At 45.1% G+C, this 22,019-nt stretch overlaps 1 protein-coding gene across 1 annotated transcript in view; it reads right to left on the bottom strand.

Annotated features, from left to right (window-relative positions):
• Nucleotides 1-2,229: 2,229 nt before the first annotated feature.
• LOC106807715 (alpha-1,3-mannosyl-glycoprotein 4-beta-N-acetylglucosaminyltransferase C-like) overlaps nt 2,230-22,019 on the bottom strand; it is a gene marked incomplete at its 5' end in the record, with an annotated part of 31,628 nt that continues 11,838 nt past the window's right edge. The window contains 2 exon segments of the mRNA XM_014810149.1: nt 2,230-3,834; nt 8,588-8,672. Coding sequence (XP_014665635.1) covers nt 2,663-3,834; nt 8,588-8,672 — 1,257 coding nt within the window.

Genomic DNA, 22,019 nt, shown 5'->3' with positions numbered 1-22,019 from the left:
GTGGCTGATTGTCCTGGTGGCACGAATGAGGTAGAGCCTAGTTCTGTGGTGTCTGTTAAGGCGAAAGAGGGGGCGGGGCAGATGGCAGGAGCCCTATGTTAGACAGCTATAGGAATTTTGTTTCGAGGGGTGAAGTTTTTATAGGGAAACTAAGTCCGTAGTTATCCTACGAGATACGGGGGCGACACAGTCTCTGATGTTGCTTGAGAAGGGGCCGGGAACTCCAGGCAAGATGAATACTAGTGTGTTAGTACAGGGAAGCTTGTGTAGGGTGGATCTGAAATTGGGCTTGATCTCGGGTATGGTGACCGTGGGAGTTGTTCCCTCTCTCCCGATAGATGGGGTGAGTTTTCTCTTGCGGATTGACTTAGCGGGGGATAGGGTCAGCACCTCTCCCATTGCTTCGGATGAGCGGGTGGAACAACTGGAAACAGAGAGGTTACGGGAAGAATTCCCAGGCATATTCCCAGCTTGTGTAGTGACTAGATCGCAGAGGTGTGAGGCGAAGCAAGAAGAGAGAAAAACGGAGGAACGGAATGAAACGGAGGAGTGTGAGGTCTGGTTAGTGGAAACAAATTTCCCACAGTTAGGTGGTAACAGGAAGGGTGGAGAGGAGTGCCCTACAAAGGTAGAGTTCACTCGCACCTCTCTAATGGAGGAGCAGCAGGCAGATCCTGTTCTAAGTGACATAAGACAGACGGCTCTGTCCCCGTCTGAGGCTAAGGAGGTTCCCGAGTGCTATTATATGAAGGCCGGTGTGTTGATGAGGAAAGGGAGGCCTCCCAACAGTCCCCCTCCTGACGAGTGGTCTGTTGTACACCAGGTGGCGGTGCCTACCTGTTATCGGTAATATTGCGGTTGGCCCATGAGATACCCATGGTGGGGCACTTGGGAATAAGGAAGACCCAGGCTCGGTGTATGGCACATTTTTGTTGCCTAAATTACACAGGGATATAGTGGAGTATTGTAAAACATGCCACTCTTGTCAGATGATAGGTATTGCCTCAACCGTCAATCAAACCAGCCCCACTTGTACCCATTCCGGCTTTTGAGGAACCCTTCAGTCAAGTGTTAATTGACTGTATCGGTCCTTTACCCAGGACCAAGTCGGGGCATAGGTACTTGTTGACTGTCATGGATGTGTCGTCTAGGTTTCCGGAAGCCATTCCACTAAAGAAGATTACATCTGAGGTGGTGGTGGAGGCTTTGGTTCAGTTTTTCACTCGGTATGGCTTACCTAAAGAGGTCCAGTCAGACCAAGGCTCTAACTTCATGTCGGGGTTGTTTCAAGAGGCAATGCATCAGTTTGGAGTCAGACAGCTAAAGTCTTCAGCTTACCAAGCCCAGTCTCAGCTAGGGGGCTCTGGAACGGTATCACCAGACGTTAAAGACGATGCTCAGGGCCTATTGTCTGGAGTGCACCGAAGACTGGGATAAGGGTATCCCTTTCCTCTTCTTTGCCACTAGGAACATGCCGAACGAGTCCACCGGGTTTAGTCCCTTTGAGTTGGTGTACGATCACGAGGTTAGGGGGCCCCCTAAATTACTAAAGGAACAGTTTCTGGATGAAACTACATGCTCTACCCTCATAGAGTATGTATGTAACATTAAGGAGCGGCTGTCCAAAGCTTGTGAGGTGGCCAGAGCACATCTAAAAGAGTCTCAGCAATCGATGAAGGCGTATTATGATCGAAAAGCGCAGGTTCGTGTTTCGACTGGGGGATAGTGCTAATTTTACTACCGGTGCAGGGTGAGCCGCTCTCGGCCAAATTCAGTGGTCCTTATCGGGTGGAGAAAAAGCGGGGTGAAGTCAACTACGTGATTGGCACTCCGAATCGACAGAAATCCCGACGGCTGTGCCACGGTAATATGATAAAGAGGTACTACGACCAAAAAGATAGCCGGCCCATAGGGCTAGTTGCCCCGGCGGGCCGGGTAGAGAATCAGGGCAGTGGTGGTGGCTGGTCTGAAGGGGCAGACCGACAGATGTCTGCCAAAGAGCCTTTAGGTGTTAGGCTGTCTAACTCAGACGTTCTAGCCAGTTTAGAGTCGGAGATGGGATACTTATCGGAGGATAAACGGCGTGGTGTGGTCAGGCTCATGAGAGAGTATAGGCATTTGTTCGCTCATAACCCAGGACACACGTCATGGGCTGTACATAATACATTGTGCCAGTAAATAATCGCCGGCGTAAATAATCGGCCGAAAATACCTAACATTTTTGATACGAGCGATTCGTACGGGCGATTAAAATCGATTTTAAAATTCGCCGCGATCGGGCGATAAAATACGCTCGTGTGCCCTTACCATAAGACGTGCACGGGCTGACAACACGGCAGCAGCAAGCACTGCGAGATAATAGCGTACGAGAAAGAAGAAAGAAGACAGGCCGACGGGAAGCGAGACAAGGCGTCGGAAGCCGGTAGTGTGTATGAGGACAAGGTTAGTATTTATCTGTGAAGGTGGCCACCTGCTGTGTATGATTTCTGTTTAATGTATCATGCGATTATTATAATTGGCAATAGATTTGCTTGTGGTTGTTATATGTATATGTTTATGTAATTGATTTGTTTTGACAAAGCACATTATACAAAAAGACATAAACAAACATTGGGCAAAAGTAATATGTAACAATTGCTATCTAATTGAAATTTGATTGATTTCATGTGAGCAGTTTTTTTACAAATACTGCTATCTCTCTCACTATCAACCATGCTTCTTGGTTTGACAAAACTATAATTCTCAGACACTGCACACTGTAAGGAAAGATTCTGTAGAAGTCTGTAATATCAAGCAATCCATCATCGAATGAGCCAACGTAGTTAAAATCCTCACAGTGCACTCTGTTTCCATGCAGATATATCAATCGCTTACTAACATCCATCTTGCCATTGTATAGAATGTCTTTCGGATGCTCCTTGTTGCCCGTGGCAACCACGACCCTCGACAGCGGCACGGGCCTTTTGAGAATCACGTAAATCTCAGCTCCCTTCCTCACCTCACGTCCCCAGAACATTCCGGGCGCCTTCGCGTACGCGAGCATCAGGTGGTAGCTCTGAAACATCGTGATGTTCGTGACGGTGACCGCCGGCGGGTTGTCGCCGTTGAACTGGCGTGGCGCCGTGCCGTACGTCACGTCCATCAGGTCCTGCACCTTGTTTGGCAGCGACGACGCCTTGCCGATGTGCTGGAAGAGCGACGGCCGGCGCACGACCTTCTCGCCGGCGAGCGCGGGCGCCATTACCGCGCGGAAGTGCTCAAGCAAGATGTCGACGGGCTGCTCGGCGTAGAACGTGCGCAGCAGCGCGCTCAGCTTCGGCAGGTACTCGGCGCGGTAGAGCCGCCCGATCGCGAGGAAGTTGCTGAACTGCAGGTCGACCCAGTCGTCGCCGGCCTGCAGCTCGATGAACTCGCGCACGGCCGAGATGAAGTCCGGCGCGGCGACGACGTCGTCATCAAGCAGCATGAAGTAGCGCGACATGTTCGCACAGTAGCGCAGCAGGAATGCAAAGTCGAGCACCTGCTTTGAGCGCCAGCGCACGCGCGCCGCCGAGTCGTTGTACGTGCGCCTGCTGATGCTCGTCGTCGCCGACCGCTGCTCGTCGACCAGCTGCGCCACCTGGAGGCTGCCCTCGGCGACGACGCTCGCAAAGTTTTCGCGGATCATGGCGAGGGTGTTCGCGCGGTTCGTGGCGTTCGTGTCGCACAGCAACACGACGATGACGACCTCCCGTCTGTCGTCGGCAACCGAGCTGTTGATCAGTGACTGCAGCGTCGTCTTGAGGTACTGCGATGTCGGGCGAGTCACTGTCGGTATGCCAATAGTCAGGTAGACTGAGAATAGATTCACAAAAAAAAGCATGTAAAGAATTAAAATATCAGTGCAATTTGGCAGGAAAACAATCTGCTGAAATAAACAAATACTGAAATAGAGTAAGAAAGTGCTGTGCTAGATGAAGAAATAATAGGAAACCCTACATGGCCAGGGTTATTTCCCACACATCAGTTCACTCAGAATGGATAGATAGCCAGGATGATTTTAGGGAATGTCCGAATTTCCGAATAAAAATGTTTGGTTAAATCCATTCTTTGTACCCATGGGAAGCAGTTTGGGGGATGCGTGACCAACGTGCGAACTTGCAAGAATGAACGTGCAGATGCGGGTGTGTATATAGTTGTGTGTATGCATGTATTCGTTTTTATCTCGTTATAATGAGTCTTAGACACCGACACCTTATTGCTGGTGAATTTAACCTAACTGGCATTGATTTGTAGTGACAGTTACTGGCCATTAGTCAGCTACTGAATTTGTAAGCTAAACATTCATTAATTCAATTTGTTACGCAGCCAATTTGATGTACTGAACCTTGTAGCAACATTGCTGATTTGTATCTTCAAATTTTCCCAAATTGGGTTCCTCTATCTCTGTAGTCCCTGGTATTAGCAACTATGATTGTGTAATTGTTAATAGTGACCTATCTCCAGTTAAATCGTGTAATTTAGAAACGCGGAAGATATCCTCAATTGATTTTTAAAGGCTGCTGAGGAGGCTCTTTCAAACCATTTTGCTCTCAGTTTAATGTCACCTTGTTCTCCATTGATCCGACTCAGAGATCCCTTAAATCAATGATTGCAAATAGAGCATAGAGGGTTCTTCGACTTGGTCTAAAAATAGCAATATTACCTACAATCCCGTGCCACCGGCCATACCGGTTACAAAAAGAGCGAACACGTGTTGCGTGTAATGTGCCCCTATGCACAATCAACCGATTTTACATTGACTATAGTGTTATTAGCGGACCTAGATTCTTTTCTTTTCAACTGGAAACAGGCTCTCATTATCCCAGTGTAGAAAGGTGGTGGCTCATCTCTTCCATCTAATTATTGCCTAAAATCTTTCGCATCTTTTGCTGTTAGGCATTTTAGAAATTTATCGATTCCGATGTAATGAGTCAATTTAATTAACAAGAGCCGCAGAGCGTCTGGGCTCATCTGAGGTCTGTTGCTACGGTTATAAACGTAACATTTAAGTCGTGCATAGTGACACCTTTGTTAGGTGCAGATATGCAGATACGCAGTTGCGTACACATCATTTCAGCAACCTTCTGCATTCTGCATACCTCCCAAATCCCATTGGTTGATACAAATCGCGTGCCTGAAACTCCTGTTTTATGGTGCATTGTAACCCTAACCCTAACCCTATTTTTTTAACCATTTAATTGTTGTAAAAATTATTTGTTGTTATTAAATTGTTGTAAATAAATAATGTAAATATTTGTGTCAATTGGAAAAAAATAGTTAAATGGATAAAGATAGAAAAATACAGAAAACAGGTAAATAATAAAAAAATCAGATGGAAATCGATCCAACAACCTTTCAGCCGTGACGCCCGTGCTGTACGCGTTCGGCTATCCAGGCTTATTGGGTTTCTAGATTATGGATGTGCCATGAATATGAGATCGAACACTGTGACGTCATTGAAGCAGTTCAGGAATCCATGTTTAACCCTCCTCTTGAGGGTCAAAAGATTATCAGACACTTACTCTTCGCACGTCAGTGGAAAGCACATTTCATGGTCCTTTCAATAAAGTGATAAAAATGGTAAAGTTTTTCACTCTGTCCATTAAGGCATGTCCTCAAAAAATGATATCTGACCTTTCCCCCCCTGCCCTTTGACCTGTGACCTCCAATTTCGCACTGGTGATGACCCATCCCACTATACACCGAATATTAAAAGCATAGGTTGAGCCGTTGAGATTTGTGCCGCAATTCCGTATTTCCTCCTATACTAAGTTAAAGGAGAAATATTCCCCCTCCGTTTACACATCTTGACCTTTGACCCTTGACCCCCCAAATTTGTCATCCGGAGTCCTTTTTACAACCCCCCCCCCCGACGTCCCGAATATCGTGACCGTACGTCAAGCGGTTAAGATTTGTGCCCAACTGTTGACAGATGCACGCACGGACGCACGGACATTCATGCGATTCTACAAGCTGCATCCGACTTCGTCAGATGAGCTAAAAACCATGACACTCTGTCACACCATCAACATAGGTTCCGACATGGTTTTTTCACTGTTACCCGGTTAATCAATATTATTAATGAGTGAACTCTAAATCCTAACCTCCAATCCTAATCCTAAGTATTGATGACAGGTGGATGCACACCGTTTCTCGACTTCAACATATCTTTCAACAAGGTACCTCTTAACCTTTTGATTCTCAAACGTGGTCATATGGGATTGGATGTTACTGCCCTACCTAAATCAGTGCTCAATTTTAAGGTTTTTTTTGGGTTGTCCGGAGGACAACCAAGAGACCCAAAAGGGTTGTCCCTCAAGAGTTTTGGTTGTTCGCGGATATTATTTAAACATGTGCTGCATGCGCTCTGCTCACGTGATGCTCAGTGCTGTAAAGCAAAAGGCCTAATCATGTACATTTTGTACGTATTGCAGTGACAGCAGACATGGCCATTCGCATTGTTTCACTCATTATATGAAGATAATAAAATATTGGTAATGTGTAAATGATGCTGGGATCAATGACGTATAATAATAGTAATTAAAAGTTGCATAAAATTTACATTAACTACTAACATTACACTACTAACATTACTAACACTGTGTCAAGTCACAGATGAGCAAAAATTGAAAATTAACACGAAACATTGTTGTTAAACACGAAACATTGTGTTGTTAAACACGTAATGTTATACTTTGTATCAAGCAAGCCAGACAATGCGTCTAGACATGTACGTTTGCAGCGTATTGTGCAACCCTGGCCGTATGTAAAATGAACGCGCGCATTATGAATATAATTTTTTTTATAGAGGTTGGACACCGGACAACCACGGAAGCAATTTGTAGTTGCCCGAGAGAAAATCCAGTCGTCACGGACGACCGGACGACTGTTAAAATTGAGCCCTGTAAATGGGTGTCTGATTTCATTAGGGATAGCTGCCATGTTAACATTGGTATCTCCTCTTGTTTAAGGGCCGGACACACTAGGCGATTTTATCGGGTGACTCAGTCGGGTGACTCAGTCGGGCGACTAAATCGCGGTGAAAATCGCCTAGTGTGTCCAGTCAGTCGTCGCCGATTAAGTCGCCCGATTTAGTCGCCTGATTTAATCGCATCAATCAAAACGTTTTGATATTATCGTGTGATTATTTCAGTTGCCCGATAAAATCGCCTAGTGTGTCCGGGTCGGCGATAAAGTCGCCCGATTGTACAATTCATAAGCCAATCAGAGTTGTTCAATGATACTGACGTAATTAGACAAAATGGCAGATTCCATGGAGCTAACGTGGTCCTACGACAAAGTGGCAGAGTTGATCACTTTGTGGGAGGCGAAGCCCCTCTTGTACGATATTTCCCTGTCTGAGTACAGAGACAGAATGAAGAAGGAGGCCGTAAAGGTTTCGATGGCGGCGAAGCTCGGCGTCACTGGTAATTGACCGGGGAAAATTGATAAACAATACACGCGTACTGTAGGCCTAAATTAAACACTAGTACAAAAATACAAAAAGTCGCTTCGCTACAAGTCGTCACGATCCCGTTTTATTTGTACATGTGGTGTTCCGATTAATCGAGTTCGTCAATCATTACTCGTTTGTGCTGCCGAGTTGATTAATCGAGTAGAAGATTGGATGACCGAGTACAACTCGAACTTTTTTTTTAAACTTTTTTTTCAGAATGTTACATAAACAGTTTGTAAGTACATGTATACCTATACAGATACCACTTTGTGGTACATAGACTTGTGAACATTCGTCTTGCTATTACTATTAGGGATCATATAATATCAAGAGCGTACATAAAGAAGTAGGAATTCGCCGTCAAAAATTGAGTGCTGTGTCCACTCGACTGGTGCGATAGAATCGGGCGATATTATCGGGCGATAATGTCGCCCGAATAAATCGCCTAGTGTGTCCGGCCCTTTAACAAACCATATACCATTGTATTCTGTAATCTGTCTCCAACCATTGTTTTTCTTTGTTCCTGTTCAAATTCGATCCATCCATCTGTTTGACCTCACTCCTTTTCAATATAATCCCTTGGACTGTGAAATTATTACGAAGTAACGAGGTAAGGAAATACACATAATATAAAGCTGGGTTTACACTATCAACTTTTCAACTAATCGACCGAATGTCGGCAGTGTACACGTAAAATTTGAACTCAACAAGTTAATAGCAACTAGTTGAGAGGTTAGAACATGTTCTATTTTCTCAACTTTTGGTCAGCGAGTTGATCAAGTTTTTGCAACTCAGCCACTCCGATAATAGCAATCAGGTGTGTCCCTCCACCCGGTGAGGGAGCACGTTTTTGATATCGGCACCATGCACACTGGCATGAATTAATAAAATGCGTATCCACATTGCCCCGCGTGCACACGTCCCCATGCGGGTCAAATGTTGAAACGTTTTCCCGACTCGCTGTCAATAACGTAAAAATATTGAATATCTGATAGAAAGGTTGATTGAACTTTGAAAAGTTTATCAACTTGTCGACTTTTCCATAGTGTAAACCCAGCTTAAGACTGCCACATAAACAGGGACGAACAGCTTTAACATGGTCTAACTCACCCTTATTTAAAACAGGTTTTCCAAGCAGCAACCCACTGGAGAGTGCAGATTCTACGATGGGTATTGAAACATTCTGTTCATTTCCCTAGAAATAAAATAAAGACACATGAAAATCTTTCAATAAACAAACAATTACAATAACAACAACAAAATATCATTTAAGTTCTATGGTAACATCGGGTGTGAATAAACAAAGCAAAACTGCTTTGCTTGTACTCACTCTTCATTCATTCAGATTCAGATTCTTTATTTAGCACATAACCTAGACGTGATGCGGCCATGATGCCAAGGCACGCCGAGGATTGACACTTTGTGTCTTCCAATCACAGTCTATGCCGCACCACTCTATTATAACTTCTAGGTATAATAGCATTAGTCTGATTCGAGCACCAAATCGCCGATCTCAGGAACTAGGGCATTCTGCTATGTTAGAACGGTTTCCTACGATAGAGTTTGCCACAAAAACGAAAATAACACGCTGTTTAGCGCACTGCGCTACGTCCTTCTGTTGCATTTTCGCATCTCGGTAAGCAGGATAAGCACCGCCTTCTTCGTTGATGGACATGAATGGGGCGTCACCGACATGTTTACTTTTCGTAAATAATAAAATGCCCGGCCGATGCATTTCGCAATGTTTACATGCCACAGCGCCATCTCTCGGATGTTTTATTAGTGTAGCGTTTCGTACTCTCCCGGCGACACCCGATGGCGCCACCGGTCAATACTTAGTGACTAGCAACAACCTTAGTGTTTCTCACTCACCTGTTGTGCCCGGAGGCGTTCAAACAGCCGTATAGTCGCCACCCGGACTCTGCTAGCCACTTGAGCGTCTCAGTGCTACTGCGCTCCCACAATAACCCGTTCCGCCGTGTTCCGGTTCGGTGCGTCTTAGAGTTAGTCAACCATGCCAGACGAGGGCTGACACACACCACAGACACCACAACGGGGTAACCCCACCCTTGCCTGCTGGCCATACGTTATGTTGAATAACAAGTGCATACCCAGGGTAAGCACACAGGTTAAACAAATAGAATAAACTATGAACGCAGCCGGGCAAAGGGCTACAGTAACCGGCAGCCTCTCCTCCCGTGCAGCCATGCACGAGAGTTAATACTTCTCAATACCCGTACTCTAGTCTAGCAATATTAAACCAATCTATTTAATATTCGACTACTACTAGTACTGTATTATTTACTCGCCCCACAACAACAGGACAATAGGCCAGTGCCTACTCACCAATTAACCGACGCGCCTGTCTCTCTCACCCATGAGGCAAGCCACACGCCAAACACCCGTGACCGTACAGTACCTCTCTACCACGGGTACTCGTATGCTAACTGTCACCATACCTGCCACACAAACAGCTCACAGGCCACCCCACACCATGCATACACACGGAGTGGACGAGGCTACATACTACCTGACGAGTCATCCCTCACTCGGCTACCGGGACGAACTGCCCTACAAGTTCTCCCTCAACCGATTCCCGAGCCGAATTAACTGCATACCGTATCTTCACACAGCCCTACACCAGCTGTTCACATGGCCCGCGCCACTCACGGCCGCTAGAGGGGGGGACTACCGCACTCAACATGGCGGCCCCCATGTAGGGACTCGTGCAGCTACATCGTTAATTGATGAGCCGGCAAAACACCACGAAAACGCACACTAATAAACAGCAGACATCACAAATAATTATACAGTCACAAACACGGAACATTAACCCACACTCCGGTTCCCAGGGAGCCACCCTGCTGGGAACCCGAGGGTCCGGTGCCACCGCTACACTCCTCCCCCCTTCAAGATCGACTGTCCAGACAATCCCAAAAACATACCTAGCGGTGCACCGGCACCCGACGTGGAGGAGACCAGCTGGATCTATCTCGGTGCTGGCTTGTCCCTCCTCCGCGCCTTCCTCGCCGATCGCCGACACTGCCTGCCTAAGCGTCGCTGCATGTGCGGCGGCGCTTCTCACCGGGGCACGGGGTGGGGTTGTGAGCCCTATCAAGGATAACTCCGGAATCCGTCTCAAACTCCGACACTAATGGGGAACAAACCCCAAACTCGTTCCGATCAAGGGTAATAATTCTGAATGCCCGTGGGTGAGTAGCGCCGTACCAGCCGGCTAGAGAACACACGTAACGCAACTACCTCGAGTGCTCCCTAACATATGCCTGAATCAGTGCGGTGCAACATTCCACAAACCGGAGGAGGGTCGTCGCTTGGCCGACCGACATGGGTCCGTAGCAGTATGGAACCCGCACCCCGTCCCTACCCCGCAATATGGCCGGCCCCATGGCCCCCTATATCTGCGTTAGCCTCGGATCAGGAACTCGGAGAGCCCCTACAAGTCCGCCCGAATCAAGCTACTGGCGAGAGACTGTCATCCTGGCCCCCCACGGAGCTCCGGATGCCCAGAGTTGCGCCTGGCCCTAGCGACTCAAACGCACCTGGGAACCAGTCCAGCCTTAGCTTACACCGCTACCAAGCACTCAAGCAAGGTGAGGTAGTATTATCAGAAACCACCCCGGAAAAGGGGAACACACCGGATATATCGGCATCCCAAGGCCTGTCCCGCAGGCCAAAACGCCGCAACCCGGGCGGAACAGACAGCATAGCCTCCCAAATTACTATGGCGAGCCCTGAAACACTCGGTCTGACAATAACCCAGAGAATAATCTACCGAGGACGGTCATGACACACACGACATCCAGGGTTACCTTACCGCACCAAGAATTAACATGGTACGACAACATTATCCGGGAACTACAGACTGCATGGAATCGTTACCAACCATGGCAAGAGAATAGACTGCCGCTACACGAACGTGAATTAGCTACCATAATATGGATTGCTCCCCACGAACCAACAGTCACCCCTCGGTCTGACAACCACAACTACGGGGACGCATAACCGTAGTGACACGGAGCTTTCACTACCCTCTTACCCAGTGCACGAGGCACTGGGTTAGAGAACACAAAACCACCCAAACGGTCCCTCGCTTGCCCGGCTACCAGTGGCTTAACAGGAACTTCCCCAGAACCAATCTGAGGGCCAACCACCTGCCCCAACTTCACCGCTTGTGTCTTGAGGCTAGAACAAGAAAATCCTGAGCCATCAAACTCGTCCGACCCTGTGTCATCCTTCACCTGGGAATCCGCGCTGCGCGGATCATATGCATATTGACCCGCCACGTCCCCCGGACCACCAGACTCTCCACCAACACCTGCGTCAACATAATCAGCCCCATCCCCCAACCAGGAGACTGGCGCACTCGCACCTTCATAGACATTCAGGATATCTACAGTAACAACCCTCACTACATCATCTGGGGAAGCTTAAACCCACCAACCGTTATCTCGTCGCTCATTATTAACCTTGCCCCAGCAAAGAGACCTAGCTGACCCAATCAACCGCTGTAGAAGCCTCCCAATCAAGTAACAGCCTTACCCGAGAAGGGCTCCCCTTAACCATAGCTACACCAGATTTCTGAGGAAAACCCATAATCCCTCAGAAAGTCTCCCATGAGGAGGGGTAAACTAACCATACCCTACTCTCACGACCTCCACATCGGAAAGGTGAACGCGAACTCTGCGCTAACCCTCCCCCCAGATCTTGAGTGTGGCCCTCCCTATCTGTGAGAGCCTGAGAGGGCACTGGGCCACCCTCACGGTGCCCGAAACCCGCCATATCGTCTACTTGCCTTATGCGAGCAGAAAATGGGTCCTCACTGACCCACCCAGAAACACGCCTGGTGCGTGGAGCAGGGCCAACAGCCGAGCCACCGAAGGCAACCATTCAGCGCGTGCTGCTGCTGCTTCGTCATCGAGCAGAGCAAACAAAGTGACCAACTCACGACGACGTGGGGAAGTCCTTACCAACTCCCGCCCTTTACGTGGAGTAAGGGACGATGGCGGAGTCAAACCAACTCCTACCGGTCCACCAACCCGTGTCTGGACACCGACCCTGTAAAAATCAAGGTCAGGTGAATAACCACGCCTAGATGTCGCCTCTCATGAGCGGCACCATTAGGCGGCATCTCAAAACCACCCTACGACTAACACACAACCGGCAAACCACAGCTGAAGTTACACTGGTCACGGGCACGGCACCAGTGTAGCGTTTCGTGCTCTCCCGGCGACACCGGATGGCGCCACCGGTCGATACTTAGTGACTAGCAACAACCTTAGTGTTTCTCACTCACCTGTTGTGCCCGGAGGCGTTGAAACGGCTGTATCGTCGCCACCCAGACTCCGCTAGCCACTTGAGCGCCTCAGTGCTACTGCGCTCCCGCAATAACCCGTTCCGCCGTGTTCCGATTCGGTGCGTCGTAGAGTTAGTCAACCAGGCCAGACAAGGGGCGACACACACCACAGACACCACAACGGGGTAACCCCACCCTTGCCTGCTGGCCTTACGTTACGTTGAATAAAAAGTGCATACCCAGGGTAAGCACAGAGGTTAAACAATTAGAATGAACTATGAACGCAGCTGGGCAAAGACCTACAGTAACCGGCAGCCTCTCCTCCCATGCAGCCGTGCACGAGAGTTAATACTTCTCAATACCCGTACTCTAGTCTAGGAATATTAAACCAACTTATTTAATATTCGACTACTACTAGTACTGTATTATTTACTCGCCCCACAACAACAGGACAATACGCCAGTGCCTACTCACCAAGTAACCGACGCGCCTGTCTCTCTCACCCATGAGGCAAGCCACACGCTAAACAACCGTGACCAAACAGTACCTCTCTACCACGGGTACTCGTACGCTAACTGTCACCATACCCGCCCCACACACAGCTCACAGGCCACCCCACACCATGCATACACACGGAGTGGACGAGGCTACATACTACCTGACGAGTCCTCCCTCACTCGGCTACCGGGACAAACTGCCCTACAAGTTCTCCCTCAACTGATTCCCGAGCCGAACTAACTGCGTACCGTATCTTCACACGGCCCTACACCAGCTGTTCACACGGCCTGCGCCACTCACGGCCGCTACAGGGGGGGGACTACCGCACACAACATGGCAGCCCCCATGTAGGGACTCGTGTATCTACATCGTTAATTGATGAGCCGGAAAAACACCACGAAAACGCACACTAATAAACAGCAGACTTCCCAAATAATTATACAGTCCCAAACACGGAACATTAACCCACACTCCGATTCCCAAGGAGCCACCCTGCTGGGAACCTGAGGGTCCGGTGCCACCGCTACATAAGTAAATATGGGGATTTTCAATACAAGTGCCGCAGAGCGACAGCGCTCATCTAACGTCTACTGCGGTGACTCTGTGGTGGAGTGGTGGGATTCTAGTAAACCCTGTTAGTCCCAAATGTGTTCACATACACTCTCGTTTTGACGATCCCCCCAATGTGCCGAATATCGTGACCGTACGTCGAGCGGTTAAAATTTGTGCCCAACTGTTGACGGACGGACGACCGGACGGACGGACGGACGGACGATCAAGCGATTCTACAAGCTGCATCTGACTATGTCAGATGAGCTTAAAAACAATGATTGTATTTTTATCACGTATACTTTTTTAAATAATCTTACTTTCATTCACAGGGACGTAATCATGCACTTAACTAACACTAGCAAAGTCAAACTAATCTGTCAAGTCTTACGACTGATACACTAGTCAGTACAGCTGTGTCGTACACTAGTCGTAATACTCAACGACTATTCGGTGAGTATCAGGTAATAGCCAGCTTCTTGCGGAATGTACTTATTAAATATTATTACGGCTCGTATAAATGTTTCTTTTGAATTAGTATATATATTTTTTTTTTATGCCTGTTCTGTATATACTGTACCCAAGATGTGAATTATCCTAATCTCAACTTAAGTTATCAAATTCATATATATTCATCTGTACGAAATTATTTATGGTAGCCTACTTTACTGTAAACTGATTACTGTTCTTGTTTGTTATCACTGTATATACTGCACCATTACTACTTCTATTTGCAAATTTATCTCAACTTTTCCTAATTTGCAATACCACGAATATCTAGTGCTCAATATTATGTCTACTGTACATATAAAGGGATAGCTGACTCGATGACCCTATGGACTTTCGCTACCCCTTCACCCCTCACATTAATGTTTTCTGTATCATTGTATCTTTGCTAATTGTGGTGATAAATAATTTTTTTGAATTGAATTGAATTGAATTGAGAGGGTCTATGTCCCCCAAGGTACTGCCGGAACGTACCCTGGTACTATCTAATATGCCGGACCGTACCTCGCCTACTCCGCTAACGAGTCTAGGGAGTCGCCTACGCCTACTCCCTAACCGTAACCCTAACCATATCAGATAGTTACCAGGGTACCTTCCGGTATACCGGACCGCACCCAGGGTACGTTCCGGCAGTACCCTGGGGGACATAGACCCTATGAGCAGTAGTACATGATGATGATATCTGATATCACTATCACTGTCTAATCTAATCAGACTAATGCTCACTCAGAGATCTCGAACTTACCATTTACCGTAGCTCCATGAACAAGCCAGTAAAAATCTAAGATAAGTATAGAGACAGCTCCTACAAATCCAAATACAAATAAGACCTTTTTAACCCTCATATTGTCCGTATATAATAAATAAAGAAACTATAAAAAAAACTTCGTAAAGTGCGTAACAAGTACTCAGCTGCTACTATTTCGACACAACAACTGCGATAGTGGCGCCATCCCCTTGCAAGATTAATCACATTGTGACCAAAATATGCACACATAGTATTATCATTGTAATAATACCATTTATAGTATTAGTATCATTCATTTACTGTCGGATGTTGAAGGACATTTATATAGTTTATTATGACATCATTTAGCTAAGGTAACATTTGCTGAATATTTATAAAAGTTCTACATTATGTTAGAACACGCATCTACTATATTATTATCAGGAGTCTATCAATAGACTATATAGAATATATTGATAGACTCCTGTATTATTCTATATAATATTATATTATATATATATATATATATATATCATATAATATATATATATTTGGAATTTTCATATTATATATGTACATTATATATCAGGAGTAGATAATAGTAGTAATCCCTATTATCTACTCCTGTTATATATACATATATATAATATGAACATTTCAATATTTCAAGTGTTAATTGTAACTTAATTCAATTCTTCGTATAAAATCCTGTAGCTTTTTAGCAACACATGAAATTATTCGAACCTGAGTCAAAAAATGTGGAAAAAATATCTGCTTTATTCTTTTTATTGTTTGTAGAAAAATAAAACTATCTTGCTAAATTCGGTATTGGTGATAATTTTTGGAATTCTATTTGATCGAGGCAACGGCTACTCAAATAATCATTTCTGAAATAACGTATTTGCGGCCAAACATCATTCAGAATGTTGGAATTAACGATAGAGATGCTTTAATGTAAATCAATAATTAACATTATCATTGTTAATTTTGCCGGTATCGAATATCTGTGTGTTCGTTAGTCTATATGCTCTGACCAGTAGGCGAATTTTATACGGTACCCGTTTAAGGTGTATTTTCTCTTTTTACGCTCTTGAGATAAATAACACATGTACCTGGAGTAGGCTATACTCGACACGGGGATATCCCCGTGTCTAGTATACTCCAGGTACATGTGTTATTTATGTGATTGTAGAAACACGCACATGCAAGAAGACTGTGTATAATGCGACAGCGGTACATTGCACGTGTCAACGATGACCCGTCCGACGTGTTGTCAGTGTCAGCTGGCAAACACATTTATTACAAAGTACATCATTGTTGTTTACGGCGATTGAGCAAAATGCTTTTTGTGTAATAAAATCGTAATCATTCTTTTGAAAAATTACGTGAGAGCGAATTTTCATTTCGTACCGCGAGTAACGTAGGCCCCTATATAGTCATAATATTCATATTACGTATAAGCGAATTTACGTACGCCGGTTACTGTGACAAATATTCGTTGCACAGAAACATATAGAGATATTAGTCTGACTAGTAGGCTATATTAATTATTATTTTTATGATTCGTTAGTCTGTGAGATTACTGTAGGTATTCCTATGATCTAAAGCAGGGGCACACGAGCGTATTTTTTCGCCCGGTCGCGACGATTAAAATCGCCAGCAAATTTATACGCCCGATCACGAAGAGGCACACGTAGCAAATTTGAGAGCGTACGCGTACGCCACTCGACGGAATCACATGATGCATCACATGATATCAACAACACGTCCGATTGGTTTAAAAAAATCGATCGCTCGACAAAATACGCCGGACACGGGCAGACGAGCGAATTTGCCAGCGGATCTTCCGCCGGCGTAAATAATCGGCCGAAAATATCTAACATTTTTGATACGGGTGATTCGTACGGGCGTCGTACGGGCGTAGGCCTACGAAATAGTCGTCGACGTGAACGGGCACACGGGCGAACCTGTAACGCGCGCGCGCGCGCGCGCCCATACGTGATAACTGGACCATGGCAAATTTAAATACTGCAGCTCGATCTGCAATAATAACAGAGGATTGATGACCCCGAAGGTATTTTGTTCGCTATCCCATCACTTTCCTTGTACCTTTTATAATAATTTAGAATATATGAATTTAATCCGTATATATTATGTAATTGGTGATTGTATATTTTGAACTTCAATGTACCCTTGAGTGATCGATGTTTTTATACCGTCACAGAATGCACACCCGCGTAAACGATTTTGGAGGGTTTTGTCAAAAACAACAGGTAAGATTTTTGTTGACGCATAATATTCCCCTTACTTTTTGACATCGTTTTTTCGTGTTTTTGGCTGGGTCGTGGCAGCGTTTGGTAGGCCTTTAATTCACTGTTGGTCCATGAATGACTAGCTGCATTATTATTACGTTCTGTGTGAGTTGTGCTTATAGTATTTGGCGAGTATGTGTAGGCCTAGAGGTCTGCGCATTTTACATATACACACAACCAAGATTAGTTTGTGTGTTTACTTCATTTTGCATTGTACCAACACTGACTAACTATAGTACGACGGCTACTTATAAGTGAGTAAATATTTCCGCCTCACGCGTAGATTTGCTACACTATAATACGAGTCTGGTTGCATATAGGCCTACTATATTTTTACTATATAATATTAACATATACAATTCTACCTTACATATACAAATTCTTTAGAGGGGCGCGGAAAATTCATTATGGGGCGGTGAATGAGTAAACAAAATCTTGGAATTGGATACCCCTAAATTCTCTCTCTCTCTCTCTCTCTCTCTCTCTTCCCATGCTTATTATCTTATTAGACTGATTTCTAAATATTGATATTGTGTGCAATGTTATTGTCGATTTTTACCCAATGTTCCTATTGTGTCCCATTATTAGTAGTATAAATTGGTAGCACGATTTTACCCAGCGCAGCGGGTACCCGCAGCTAGTTGCCTATAAAAGGTGACGAGTGCCATATAGGTCAACCCATATTCCTCCGTTCAGCCTACGCTAAGATGCAACTTAAACAGACTTAAAATCTTTCATACAGTGTCAAATGACTTCACAATAAAAAGATTTTGCCCAAACAGGGCCCTCTACAGGGCATGCTAATATAACATTTGCCAATCACTGCTTAAACAAACATAAACAATCAAACCATCCCTGGTTTGTCCTATCGATCGTTTCTCCTAACACATGCTAGCACATGCTTGCCTATCAGGCAATGGCATGCACGCCGTTGGCTCACTAGTTTCTCATCATACAATGTACACGCAGCCAAAAAGACAGAAATGAGATGTCTGGACTCATCATATGTGCAGTGCACTGCCCATGTTTCACCTGTGCTAGGTCACGTGCCATAGTCCCAAATGGTCAGGAGTGTTGTGCTATGTACAAAGGTGCAAGTTATCATAAATTTATTAAAATTCTTATCGATGTGTTACTCATAATGAAAGTGTCAATGACACTGTAGCTCACCACAAAAAAACACAAATGAGTGAGTAAGAAGAAGTCAGTTTTAATTGAGCAACCATCGACGTACATTATAGAAACGATTGCCATCTGTATATCGCAATAATAATTTATAAACCAAAATGAATCACAATTTGTGACCGTAGATGGCGCTATACCCGCTTTGTAGCGATGGCGTTTGAAATAAATAGGTTATGCTGCATTCCGACATGTTTTGTAAATCTTTACTCTAATATAGACGTTTTATCAGCAGGGTGGAGAGGAAATACCAATTTGGATTAAAGATATTGTCAATGAAATCTTGTAAAACGAACCAGACGAGTGTGACACTTACCACAGACTGTTATCTGTTATCGTGTCTACATAATATGCTATATAATTGCCAAAACCTACCTAATTTGCATAATTTTTTTTCAAATATCAAAACCCCTAGCCCTTATTCATTCACATACCTAAAATGAGCAAAATCCGTTGAACCTGAACTGACTAATGGCAATTCCAATTTTTGCCAAAAAATTGCCATGGCTCGAAAGTACGTCGACTGGCGTGCTCCAAAATAGGACGTTCAATATGGGAGCATAGCAGTAACAACTATACCCAATTTCAAACATGTGGGTCAAACGGCTCCTAAGTTATGGTTGACCGTAGCCAAATGTTGACGGACGGACGGACGGACGGACGTACGACGACCCATGGCAATAGCTCAGCTTGACGATGTCAAGGTGAGCTAACCGGACGGACGTATGACGGACGACGACCCATGGCAATAGCTCAGCTTGACGATGTCAAGGTGAGCTAAAAATATAGGCTGACCTGAAATGACATGCACGCAACCCGTATCAATCAAAACCAAACCATTATTGTGCGCATTTTACATCTTACATCAAAAGGCATAGCGGCATAACCCATATTGCAGTTAACTTTTTTATTTTGCAAGATAGCCCTATACACATGATATGTATCAATGTCTTGTTACCTTTTAGTTTTTAGTATTCTTTCCAAGGTCGGGTGGGCCTCCACAAATGATAGTTGCCCACGGGCCTCCACATGTCTAAATTGGGCCATGGTAGTACTAGTACTAGAGAGTAGTAGTACTAGTACAGTACGCGTACAGTTGCCGCAAGCCAGCTCGAGCCAGCGAGCAGATAGACTGGTCCGCGCTCGACAGTTTCACTCGCATTACACTGACGTCTAACGTATTTTGGCCGGCCAAACATCATCAGCTAATGTTGGAATTAACGATAAAGAGGGGGATTTGCTTTAAGCTGTAAATCATAATTAACATTAATCATTCTGTTAATTTGCCGGGTAAGCGAATATCTTGTGGTTCGGGTGTAGGTATATGCTGCTGACCAGTAAGGCGGATTTTATAACGTACCTCGTTTAAGGTGTATGTGTTTCTCTTTTTACCGCTCTGAGATAAATAAACAACATGTACCTGGAGTAGGCTATAACTCGACACGGGGATTATCCCCGTGTCCTAGTATACTACCAGGTACATGTTTTATTATAGCTGATGTAAGAAACACGCACATGCAAGAAGAACTGTGTATAATGCGAGCAGGTCGGTACCAGTTGCACGTGTCCAACGATGACGCGGCTCCCGACGTGGTTGTCAAGTGTCTAGCTGGGCAAACACATTTTATTACAAAGTACATATTGTGTTTACGGCGATTGAACAAATGCTTTTGGTGTAAATAAATCGCTAATCATTCTTTTGAAAAATTACGTGAGAGCGAAGATTTTCATTTCGGTACCGCGAGTAACGTAGGCCCGCTATATAGTCATTAATATTTCATATTATCGTATAAGCGAATTTAGCGTACGCCCGGTTACGTGACAAATAGTTCGTGCAGCAGAACATATAGAGAATATTAGTCTGACTAGTAAAGCTATATTCATTATTATTATTATGATTGCGTTTTAAGTCTGTGAGAATCTACTGTAGGTATTCCTATGATCTAAAGCAGGGGCACAACGAGCGTTATTTTTCGCGCGGTCGCGACGATTAAAATCGGCAGCAAATTTATAGCCCGATCACGAAGAGGCACACGTACAATTTGAGAGCGTACGCGTAACCCTACTCGATCGGAAATCACATATGTCCATCACATGAAATACTCACAAACACGTCCGATGGTTTAAAAAAATCGATCGCGTGCGACAAAATACGCGCGGACACGGCAAGACGAGGAATTTTGCCAGTCGGAATCTTCCGCCGCGTAAATAATCGGCCGAAAATATCTAACATTTTCTGATAGCGGGTGATTCCGTTAACGCGGCGTCGTAACGGGGCGTAGGCCTACGAAAGTAGTCCTCGACGTGAAACGGCACAGCGGGCGGAACCTGTAACGCGCCGCCGGCGCGTGATGGGCGCGCACGCGATATAGTGATAACTGGACCATGGCAAAATTTATACTGCAGGCGCGATCTGAATAATAACAGAGGATTGATTGACGCCAGAAGGTATTTGTTGCGCTATCCCATCACTTTCCTTTGTACCTTTATAAGTAGATTATGAATATATGATTTATCCGTTAAATTATATGTAATTCGGTGATTGTAATTTTGAACTTCAATGTACCCTTGAGTGATCGATGTTTTTATACCGTCCACAGAGAATGAAACACCGCGTAAACGATTTTGAGGTTGTTGTCAAAACAACAGGTAAGATTTTTGTTGACGGCATAATATTCCCTCTACTTTTTGACATCGTTTTTTCGTGTTTTATGCTGGTCGGTGTGGCAGCCGTTTGGTAGGCCTTTAATTCAACTGATGTCCATGAATGACTAGCTGCATTTATTATACGTTATCTGGTGATTCTTGGCCTTATAGTATTTGCGCGAGTATGGTGTAGCCCTAGAGCGTCTGCGCAGTTTTACACTATACACACAACCAAAGAATAGTTGTGTGTTGTTACTTCATTTCTTGCATTGAGCCACACACTGGATCTAACTATAGTAACGAGACCTACTTAATAAGTTGAAGTAAATATTTCGCGCTCTCACGCGTAGAATTTTGGCTACACTATAAATACGAGTCTGGTTGCATATAGGCCTACTATAATTTTACCTATATAATATTAACATATACAATTTCTACTTACATATACAAAAATTCTTTAGAGGGCGCGAAAATTCAATTTATGGTGCGGTGAATGAGTAAATACCAAATCTTGAATTGGATACCCCTAAATTTCTTCTCTCTCTCTCCTCTCTCTCCTGCTCTCTTCATCTCTCGGTTCTTCGTCTCTCTCTCCTCTCTCCTTCTCTCTGCTCGTCGTCTCCTCTCTCTCTCTCTCTCTCCGCTCCTCCTCTTCCTCTCTCTCTCTCTGCTCTCTGCTCTCTCCTCTCCTCTCTCGCCTGTCTCGTCCTGTACTCATCTCGTCTCTCTCTCTCTCCTCGTTCTCTCCTCTCTCTCCTCTCTCTCTCTCGCACACAGTGTGTTGGTTATTTATTAGCGGAGGATATT

This window comes from Priapulus caudatus, unplaced genomic scaffold (genome assembly GCF_000485595.1).
Source record: "Priapulus caudatus unplaced genomic scaffold, Priapulus_caudatus-5.0.1 Scaffold229, whole genome shotgun sequence".
NCBI classification, from domain to species: domain Eukaryota; kingdom Metazoa; phylum Priapulida; class Priapulimorpha; order Priapulimorphida; family Priapulidae; genus Priapulus; species Priapulus caudatus.
Note: the sequence above shows the minus strand (reverse complement) of the source record. Positions and strands in the feature narration are given on the sequence as shown.